Source organism: Saccostrea echinata, unplaced genomic scaffold, assembly GCF_033153115.1.
Source record: "Saccostrea echinata isolate AGI-Se365-2 ecotype Australia unplaced genomic scaffold, CSIRO_AGI_Sech_v1 ptg000002l, whole genome shotgun sequence".
NCBI classification, from domain to species: Eukaryota; Metazoa; Mollusca; class Bivalvia; order Ostreida; family Ostreidae; genus Saccostrea; species Saccostrea echinata.
In genome coordinates, this window is record NW_026889751.1 from 5950321 (window position 1) to 5961487 (window position 11167).

The window sequence follows — 11167 nt, forward strand, 5'->3', positions numbered from 1 at the left end:
ACAATAACCTTGTCAGCAAATACAATTTATCATTAAGTCATATGCTGACTGACGTTCTTCATACTTATTGTTAGGCCATAATTTACGGTTCCATTAATTACACACTGAATTGTCGACAGATTTTTCCGTTATTTACCGATCATGAGGCACACGGCGAGTGTGACCGGTGAGCAGGGGATGCTCACTAATACATGGCACCTTATCCCACCTCTGATGTTTTTTGAGGTCCGTGTTTGCTCTGCTCCAGATTTGTATTTTTTTAATGGATTTTGAGCTTGAATACTGTTTGTGATCTCCAAATTACATTAGTATAAATAATGATATACGGACATAATTTTTTTTAATTCTACCGCGCAGTGACAAGGTTTCGAAAGTCGTAGATTTTAATCCATTTCATAAAGAAAATTACACTGAATGTAAATATTAAGGATTTAATAATTTGTTCGCCCTCTATCGATCCAGTATTTTATCTATGGATCTGTGTTTTTCACGAAGAGTGTGTGAGAAAATTCTAAAATACATTATGGATAGGTTCCGCATACCATTTGAGAGTATTTTAACCGAACATACTTTAAAAGGAGAAAAAGAAAGAGAAAAAAGCCAACAACAACAAACAAACAAACAAGACAACAGAAAACACAATACAGAAAACAAGAAACGCTGCTCTTGAAAGTCGTAGTACTAGTATGTCTCCTCGATCGAAGTGGTGTAACATAAGATTTGAAATTTGAAAGCAGATAGCAAATAATATCTTAAGATTTTGCAAAATTTTATTTATTTAAAAAAAAAAAATATTCCCCCATATTTGTTTCATGACAATGACGACTATTTTGGATATTTAAACCTTAAAATCTTAGATAGACACTCACATTTCAATATTATTTTCACGTAGTGAAATACAATTGAACGGAAAAAATCGTTTGTACCATTTTTTTCTGAAACCAGTTGCAAAAATAAATGGTAGTTACTGAGAAAAATGTGATTTAATTTTTCAAGTTTGAGTGTTCAATGGAACAAGTTGCCATTTTTAAAAAAAATTTAAATGTTAAGTGCACAACTAGACTTTTTGTTTATAATTTTCATGAAGATTCATTACTCTGTTAGATTACTTCAAGAGCGCTGGTGGGCAAATTATAGAAGGGACACTTGTAACAATGTTTTACTCACCTCCACCCCCTATATATAAGTACAGGAATGATATTATATTGGGGATTGGCTCTGGCGTAGATCGTACTCTGTAACTAAAACACAGAATATGATTTCCCCCTTAAAAAATGAATTATGGAGTGATATTTCTCTTCTATGGTCATTTTTCCGTGGGGGAAATCCTACACTAGAGCTATGTTCCTGAGAGAATTCCCGTTCTAGAAACAGTATTCCTAGTAGGTAAGATTTCAGAGGGGAAAATCTACTCTACAAGAACAGTGTAAATAAATAACTAAAAACGTACTTCAATGCTTATTGAAGGTTAAATACTAGTATTTACTACAATTACATCATTGTTATGAATATGTAACTTTTAAAAGTAATAGGAAAGATTTCTTGTCCTAACTAGTGGCTAGCATTTAAATAATTCTTATAAAGAGTAGATGTAAATGTATAACTAACTATTATAGTGAAATTTCGGAAAATGTTAACAATTTTTTATTTAGGGGAAAACAAAACAATATTGGTTACAAAAAGAAAATTAATTCGAAAACAGGCATTCAAAAACAGGCTCTAGCTAGCTTGGTGTAAAACCTTTGCTTTTGTTCTTTTCTGCAGAACATCATTCACTAATCATAAGATTTTAAACAGTTCTCACATTCTTACAATCACATAAACTCTTATCTTGTTTTACCTTGTTTTACCTTTTATATTTAAAAAAAAATACACATAAAACAAATCAACATCTTTTCATAAAGAATTTATTTCTAGATTTGTGAGTTATTTGTATTGAATTGCATTAAATAAGTATGGGCGCTTTGATATTATTTTATTTTAAGTTTTATTAAATTTCTTAATAACTTGATATTTATATTGAATTCAAATCTAAGCATTTCAATGTATATGAATGTATTTTTCCTTGCTTATTTGTCTTTTGCACTTTGTTAGTTTACCTATTCAGTTTTGTTGTTTATTCCATTTTTATTTATGTATTTATTTTATTTTATTTTATTTTTTTGTATCTTTCCATGCATATTTGCCTCTTGCACTTTTTTATTTACTTATTAAGTTCTGTTGTTCGTTGCACTCTTTTATTTTATTTTCATTATATTGTATAATGATAATATATGCTAGGTAATGACTTTTGTGTATAATTTATCCTTTTCATTTCTTTCTTTTCTAGTTTACATTAGAAATTAATATAATTTATTATGAACAATTTCGTCATTAATTGTAAACCATTCTTAACATTTGTAACCTTGACCTTCTTGGAGAGGACTTATATAGGCTATGCTTGATTCTAATCCAATTAAGTGATTTGACGTTACATAATAAAATACTGATTTAATTAAGTATGGGCGCTGTTGTTTTGGTAAACTCGTGCCTTGACGGAGACGGTGATTTTTATTTATTTATTTATTTTTTTTTTTTTTTTTTTGATTGTTTTGTCATTATTATTATTATTATTATTATTATTATTATTATATATTTTTAATTTTATTTTAAGCATTGATTTTTTTTCTGTATTTATCTTGTTGTGGGAGCATATTATAGGAAATCTAGTATATATTCGCTGAAAAAGTCCCACTTCATTTGAAGCTTAGTTTAAACCATACTTTATTTGAAATATACAAGATTGATAACATATTAATGACTCTCCTGATAATTTGTTGAAGTAACAGATACTTTTTGGGTAGTACAAAATAATGCGATAGAGATGATTATAATACAAAAAATGTTTGAGTTTGAAGCCACAAATATATATATATATATATATATATATATATATATATATATATATATATATATATATATATATATATATATATATATATATATATATATATTCTTCAATGTAAATTAAGAATGATTTTTAAGCTTCTATAAAGGAAAACTTGATAAATATGTATTATTGCAACAATAAAGCCTGTACAATTGCATCTAGTAATTAATGTAATATTTTCAGTATCGATTTTCCTCAAATGTAGTTCAATTCTTATTGAAGGTATTTCCATCCTCTCAATTTTATGAGTTCAAAGTAGAAAAACTGCATTTATCTTCAATGAATATAGTTTAGATTAACGAATAATCGCAAAAAATATATAGGTTATCATAATTTTTAAGATGTATGACATAAATAAACAGATGTCAGCATTAAAAAAATGTACATTTTTAGTAAACAGTTTTATAAAAATAATGTAGAAACTGGTTCAAATACATAATTGTGATTCTGAAAGTTCCAAAATAATTGCCTCTCAATTGTGAATATCAGGGAAACCATTTTTACATTAGAAGTACAGTAAGGAAAATGCCTGAATATAGATACTTAAGAAAGAGTTATTGCCTTAAGCAACACTTTTAAAGATTGAATAATTGATTAAATAAAAAAAAATATTCATTTTTTAAAATTCTTTTACTAAACAATATTTGTTATTACACCCATTGAAAAACATTCTTCTAAAAGAGATGTTTCTATGGGGTATGAATTTAAATTAATAACCCTTATTTTATTATTTATTTTATTTTTTTTTATTTCTTTTTTTTTTGCAAAAATCTATGACATCACAGGAGGGTGGAAATACCTTAAGGTCACAAGCAACGCAACTTACATCTACTTTGCTCTCATTGATAATTTTCTAAGATATACCAAATTTAAAATCACAGTACCATGTTCCTAAACAAAAATTCAGCATTCATTGGCGTTTAAGGAGTTTTAAACATATATTAAACGAGGAAAATCCTTGTGTATATTAAAATATATTGACAAAAAGACAGTTCTGGTTGGTGTTTCCTCCTAAGAAGATGGGCGAACATAGCATGCAGAAAGCCTATAGCTTCAGATATATATCAATCATGTTCAGTTTGTGAATTTTGACAATTATTATTGTCTCATTATTGAAATTCATGAAATTATGATAAACAAAACTTTTCTGAGGACAATTTTCTCAGCAAAATTTATTCTTTTATTGAAAAAATATTAATGTGGTATTCGTGATTAAAAAAATATTAATGTGGTATTCGTGGGGTTCGAACCCTAGCAATAAAAACCCTGAGTATCATTTTCTTTCGAGACTAGCACGCTAACCACTAGACTACACAAGTCCTGATGAAGAGTGGCATTTAACTCATGTTTGTGATATGACCCTTGACTTAATGGACTTCAAGTATTTCTCGAAAAGATACGAATGTTATGTCATAAAAGTATATTTTTAAGGTATAGTGGGTCATTGCTCCATATTTTTGGTAACCAAAAAATGTATATTTTTATGCAAACTTTGAGCATTAACTTTCAAAAAGGTGGAGCGAAGACCCACTCATATCGAAAAATAGTGTTATAGTATGAGAAAATGACTCTTTTTGCTCGCTTTGGTGTGTGTCTAATATTTCACAGGCAAATAATTTCACTCTTTGAGGGATTTTTGCAAATTGTAGAGATTTTACATAATGTATATTTTAATGTTAGACGAAATATCAAGGAAAATTCTGATATATTTGAAATTTAATTTTTCATCTTCATGTTTGTCACACTATAGGCTTACCGCTCGTCATGTTCACCCATCTCCTTTGATTCAGAGGAGGTCTTAAGCATTACTAGGCATCATTAAATTACATAAAGATCCCTCAATTATTGAAACTCTTTAATTATACAGGGAATAAGAAAATAACGTTTAAAACTACGTTGTGTATGTCCTTAAGTATTATGTTCTCGTTCAAACTCGTACTGGTATAATTAGAAATATTTAAATTCTGAGGAAGGAGCTTCGAAAGAAAAGGTTTCGCCAGACATACCTTACGTAAGATTTCAAAATATCTTATTTTTAGGCACAGGTGAGCTCATTGTTTATTCTTGCAATTAATTAAAGTTTGTCCTCAGAATTTTCTTCCGGTTTTCTTCCTCTTCTGTCTTGGCGTCTTTGGGTCGTTTTAAACCGATTCGACTTTTTTGTTTTTTTTTTTGAATCAGATAAGACAGTAAGCATTCTGATAATTTTAGCTTTAAAGATCACACATCTATCCGGATGAGTAAGCGATGTTCTGTAAGACTCAAATGCTTCCGTATAATATCCGGACAATTGTTGAGCAATCCCAAGGACATGCCAAGAGGTATTCTTCAGATCAACGGGAACAATTCTTCTGTTATCATTATTAAGTAAATATTTCAATTCCCATAAGGTAATATCGCGGCCTTTTATGTCTCCAAGTCGTATGTAGCAAAGGATAATGAGAAAAAGTGTCAGTACGTATGGAGGGATAACGAAATGCGTATTTTCCATCCTTCCCACATGCTGTTCAATCCTTAATTCATCTAAATACGTAACGAAACTAGAGAGACCAATTTCTGCTGCTACACTTAGCATTGAAGTCCATGATTTGTCCCTGTCATATTTAATGGATTCTATCGATATAAATGAGTTTGGTATATATATAACATGGGGTTGTTTTAAATCTTTCTTTGTCTTTCTCGCATAGCCTAGAGCTTCTTCAAATCTGGACTTTCTGTAAAGATACATCACGTAAAAAATATTGTCTGATAGGAACCCATGTTTGGCTGCAACTTCTAACAAGTCACCAGATTTACAAAAATCACTTGTCATTCCGAAATTCATTACAATAAAAGCCACGTGAGTAAATAACGAACAAATATGTTGTCTTAATGCCATATTTTGAACAAGAGTGATGGTTTCCTTTTGTAGAAGCCTTCTTATGGTAAGCACATAAATCTCCACGTACTGTAATCGAGCAAGTTCTACATACAATCCTACTTTATTATTAATCTCATCGAATAACCTAAAATCTATTTCAAATTTTCTTAACCCATAAAGAGAAGTAAAGGATTTTCGCAAAAATATGTACTTTTCGAAGATGCATGGCCTTAAGCATGCATAATCCATGCTACATAACAAAAAAAGTTTTTCAAGCAACTTCTCTCTAGCACTTCCCACAATTTTGCTCTGGAACATGTTGTTTTCTTGAATAAAAAAATTTGGTAAATTGCCCTTATATATACAGAAAATTAAACGTTTAAAGCAATTCCAAAAACATTTTATCAAGTTTTCTGGAAACCAAAACGATTTTTCGTTTTCTTGCATCATGTAAAACATTATAGTTTTCAAAAAGTAGGAACACAATAGGTCTTTATCATCCAACAACGGCTTGATTATTTTGTTGAGAAAAATCTTGAATAAGCCGTAACAAGTAAATTGAACATGACTCACGCACTGTACACATTTCAATTCAATGAGATTGAAAGAAATTCTCCATTCATAATCCTGATTTGGAGAGTCTTTACGGCCAATAGGAACGAAATGACAGCCTGTTTTTCTGGCATATTGCAATACGGTAGAATCGGGCCAACCCTTTGTTCGACATCGCTTTATCCAAGATGAAGCTACCGGTGGAAGAAAATCACATTTCAATGAATGAGCATTGTCGTAGTAAACTCCATTACCCAATTTACCGCTTGCACAAGGTCCATGTATTTTTGAATTTGCAACTACTAAGTTTCTGGTGGATTCCCTGTACTTAAAGCTCGACATGTAGGTTCCTTCTTTTAATGAGACATAACTATCACTAACAACACTCCAAACAGACCATCCTTTGACTTTCAGGAGGACGGATCCCGGGCTATCATCACAATACTCCATCATAATCAATGTTTCCTTGCCGTATAGGTTTTCTTGTCCCGGGTGATAAATAACTTTGTGGTCAGTCCACCAGTAGAGAAAATCAGCGTCGGACTCATCAAATCGGAATCCTTCCCTTTGACTTCCAGTCGCCACTCGGAAAAATTTAGGATGTCTTCTAAAGGGTAATTTTACTGTCGTTGAAGCTGAATTATAGATAGCTTCTTCAATGTCCCTTATCTGTCTCCTGATATCCACTTCTGCTGGAGTACCGATCTCTAATTGAAGCAATAAATATACTTCCTGAGAAAGTTTTGATTCACTTTCCATTTTAAATAAACCCTTATGCGTGTTTTGTTAACACCTACGGACTGGTACCCTGGCTTTATTTTCTCTACTGATCCCCTAATATTGGTAAACTGTAAACGAGTGCACGACGTATGGTGTCCCGATATGGCCATTTGCAAAAGTTTAACAGCACGTTAAGAACAACACTGCGCGTTGTTCATAACACGCTGTCACGCTAACACCCAACACGCTGCCACAACACGCCGGTGTGCTATCAAACAACACGCCGTCGCTCTGACAAAACTTTACACAATTTAGTGCTTGTAAGCGCAGCGGCGTGTTGTGTAAAGTTGCGTAAGCGTGGTGGCGTACTGTGTTTTGTGTGACGGCATGATGTGTGTTAGTGTGACGGCGTGTTGTTACTGACGTCCTGATGCACATTTGCACGTGACAATGCGATAGCGCAAGGTAAAAACGCGGCGGCGCGTTGTGAACACCGCCCTAGGGCGTGGTCACTTCGCGCTGTTACACTTTTTGCAAATGACCATCATGACGAGTGCAAGTCCCAGTATAATGGGTCAGAGAACCACTGTTTGTTTGCTGTTTAACGTCCCTTTCGAGAATTTTTCACTTATATTGAGACGCCGGTGGAAAGCTGCAGACTTATACTCGGCACTCAGGGCCAGTGAGGAGTGAAGGATCTTTATCGTGCCAACACCTATTGGGTCACGGTACCTCGGTTTATACGGTTCTCAGTGGGATTCGAACCCGCGACGTAAGGATCTCAATCAACTTTTTACTCCGAGACTCTAGAGCAAACGCTCTAACCACTGCACACGCGAGCGACGAGAACCAGTGTTATAATTAGGGCTGGGTATCGGTTGGGAATTTCGTATTGCGATATATTGCGATAATTGGAACTGTATTGCGATATGTATTGCAATATTTTTGGGAGAACACTGCGTATAATGTTTAATTTTTATATAAGACAGTCCTGCGTTCCATAGAGTTGATTCTTATAGCTTGGTTTGCATGGCCGTAGGAACCGGGGGCCCGGGGGGGGTGCAAACCCCCCCCCCCATAATTTTGCCGATATATAGAATACTATAGGAAACACAGCTACTATATGCTTGTGCCCCCTCAATAAAAACGTCAAATGGCCTTTTTTTTTGCTTGTCAAGGAAATTTGGTAGTCGATATTGCCCCCCAACTGAAAATGTATGGTTGTGCCCCCTCAAAGTGAAATTGCTTCCTACGGGCCTGGTTTGGAAGTGTGAAAGGTCAAACGTGTTTGCCACAGAGTGAATGCTGCTTGAGTTGTCCGATTGGTAGATATTTTGGAGTGAAGAGTATGTGAGTGGTTTTACCAGTTTGATATCAGGTGCGCATGCTTGGCGCCAAATACAATTATTTGATAATTACTAACTCGTTCCACCTTAGGAAAAGCAGGCAGAATTTATCTCCTTCTCCATATAACCTAACATTTCATAAAGTTGACAAATTAACAGTTGCTTTAAATAAATTACATATCTTGTTAAAAAAAGTATATGCTTAAAGATAATTAGTTTAGAAATGTCATATTATTAATACTAAGATAATTTATTGTGTGTGTATATGTATTTTATTTGAGTCAATTATGTTCATGTTACAAATCACCTGAATTTGTCATATTATCAAAATATGAATATCGAACCCTTCAACTGTTATCTCTACATACCAATATATCTAGGGCTGTGAAAGGGACCTGTATGCTAACACCTGCTGGTATCTACAGGGAAATTCTACTGTATCCCCCATTGTTAATCCTATGCATATTTTGGCACGTATATCCGTTCGGGAATTAAGGAAGCTCTAAACATAGGCCCTATATTGTTTGATACGAGTCGTTAGTTTTAGAGAATTTATGAGTAAGATTACAATAAGAACAAGAAACTCGACATTTTTTTTTTTACATATCAATAGCACTGACTTATTGGTTAGTGACCATCTCTCCAACGTTTTCGGGGGAAATAATTACGAAGTATATTCATTAGCAAAGAATTATCAAATGTTGCACAGAAAATGATTTTAATGAATAAGAACTGAGACACCCTTCCTATGAGAACAAAAATGAACAGGGACCCTAAGTAAACTGGTTAGGAGAGTCATACATATGCAAGTCTCCTGGTAGCGATTTATACCACCTTCCACCCATCTACCAGAACCACTTTTACGAAATAGATTTTTCGGCTTTGGACAAATTGTTCACGGTTTTATTTTTTCGACTTTTTTTCCCAGTGGAGCGTTCCCCTCCCTGAAAATAATATTTGAATCTACGGCAATATATCAATATCCTTTTTCAAAAATGTATCATGTTGCCAATTTTGATCTTCTAGGTAGAGGTGAATTCAAAATCTACATGATAGAGGATTTGTGAATCCATGAGTCATTTCTATTTTGACTACCTAAAATGTCACCAACCGAGAAGCCTAAAACAGGACCAGGAAATGCAGTGAAATAAATCGAGACACCTCCCTTTCAGAATTTTTAAGAATTTCTAAGATTTCCGCAAATAAGATCATTCTTCATAAAAATTCTCTCTAGCTTAATTTTGTCGTATATTGATCTTATGATATTATGTTTAATAATTAAACGAAATGATTCTGATACGTCGGTCGTGATGATACGGCATTTTAAGCAAAGGACACATGTAAAGTTTGAGCAGAAGAAAAAAAAAAACATTAACAGTGATGGCCTAGTGACCTTTGCATTATTACTTTGCGTTCTCTGACCAATTCCCATCTGCTGGAAGTGTCTATTACTTTCAGAGATAATGTGTCAATTCGTGTCCTAAACTATGGGTTGTAAAAGACACAGCGACAATTTATGTTCTTCGCTGACTTTGTCAATAATCAGACTCATGCCAAACTCTCCAAGACGTGTTCATTATGGAGAAGACGGCATAAAAACAGATACTTGTCTTCTCTGCAGCAGCGAATCGTTAAATTAATTTGATCTATATTATTTGGACAAATTCAAGAAATATCAGTGTACTATACGTTTTAAAAAACAGTCATTGTTTTATGTCATCTATACAGAAGAGCACTCTCTAATATGATTGAAAGACATTTAAATTCAATATGCACCATAAGGGAAAAAATTAAAATCTTTTAAAATAACACAATTAATAATTTTGCTATTCAACTCACAAGACATAGGGTCCTTAATTATGAAAAACCTGCTCTTTAAGTAGTTTTATGTGAAATCTGGAAAAAAAAAAATATCCTAATACTGGATTGAATTTCTCTGGCAGACTGGAAATGACAGATTAAAGGAAAAATGCATTTCACATCTAGTGTCAATGATGGAATTCCTACAAGAAAATCAGAATATTACTAAAACGCAATAAAGAATGTAGATTTTCTTTTCTAGTGGATCTGCCTTTAATGAAAATGGCATCTCCTATCATAACAAGCTCTGATATACAATCTAGTCATGTACATAGGCATTAAGATTATGCTTTGTTTCTCTTAACAAATGCTTTGCTACAATATCTCACAAAATCGGGGCCTTATTTTACAAATGAACCTATGCCTATGACCAAAAATAAAATTTGAATCCCCTTTCACCCAAGGATGCTTTCTGGCAAGTTAGATTGAAGTTGGCCCTGTGGTTCTTAAGGAGAAGTAAAAAATATGAAAAGTTTACAGTCAAACATCAGACAAAATGCGATCAAAAAGCTCACTCAAGCTTTTAGCTCAGGTGAGCTAAAATTTTAATAATTTCCTAGCTGATCACAATTCTCTATACATAAATATCCTATTTAACATATTTAATAATTTTTTCTTTCCTTAAATTTGACATTGTGAAGCATATATATATATATATATATATATATATATACATGTATGTGTGTGTGTGCGTGTGTGATATTTCCATTAATGTATACAGTCTATTGATCCTCATTCAGATTCAGTTTTTCATAGATCTCCAGGATTGGAAAATTTTCTTTTGCGTTGTTGATATGCAGCCAGGTTTGTAGTTTTGTAAATTCTCTCTTAGAGAAATAAAGAGAGATAGACATATTAGTGTATGAGTTATTTATTAGACATACACTTTAATGTGTATTT

The 11167-nt window shown here is 32.8% G+C and overlaps 1 protein-coding gene across 1 annotated transcript; it reads right to left on the bottom strand.

Annotated features, from left to right (window-relative positions):
• Nucleotides 1-1200: 1200 nt before the first annotated feature.
• LOC133203852 (uncharacterized) lies at nucleotides 1201-7100 on the bottom strand. Its single transcript, XM_061339656.1, has 2 exons — nucleotides 6363-7100; nucleotides 1201-1413 (listed from the first exon to the last, which is right to left on the bottom strand). Exons 1-2 carry the CDS (start codon nucleotides 7098-7100, stop codon nucleotides 1201-1203), a joined length of 951 nt encoding a protein of 316 aa, XP_061195640.1.
• Nucleotides 7101-11167: the final 4067 nt, after the last annotated feature.

Bases quoted from the DNA above. Each gene is read 5' to 3' on its own strand.
- LOC133203852 (XM_061339656.1), bottom strand. From the start codon at position 7,100: ATGGAAAGTGAATCAAAACTTTCTCAGGAAGTATATTTATTGCTTCAA. The intron at 1,414-6,362 runs GTGAGTCATGTT...CTGTTCTTGTAG, and splicing joins AATTGAAATGTGTACAGTGC to AGTAGATTTTCCCCTCTGAA.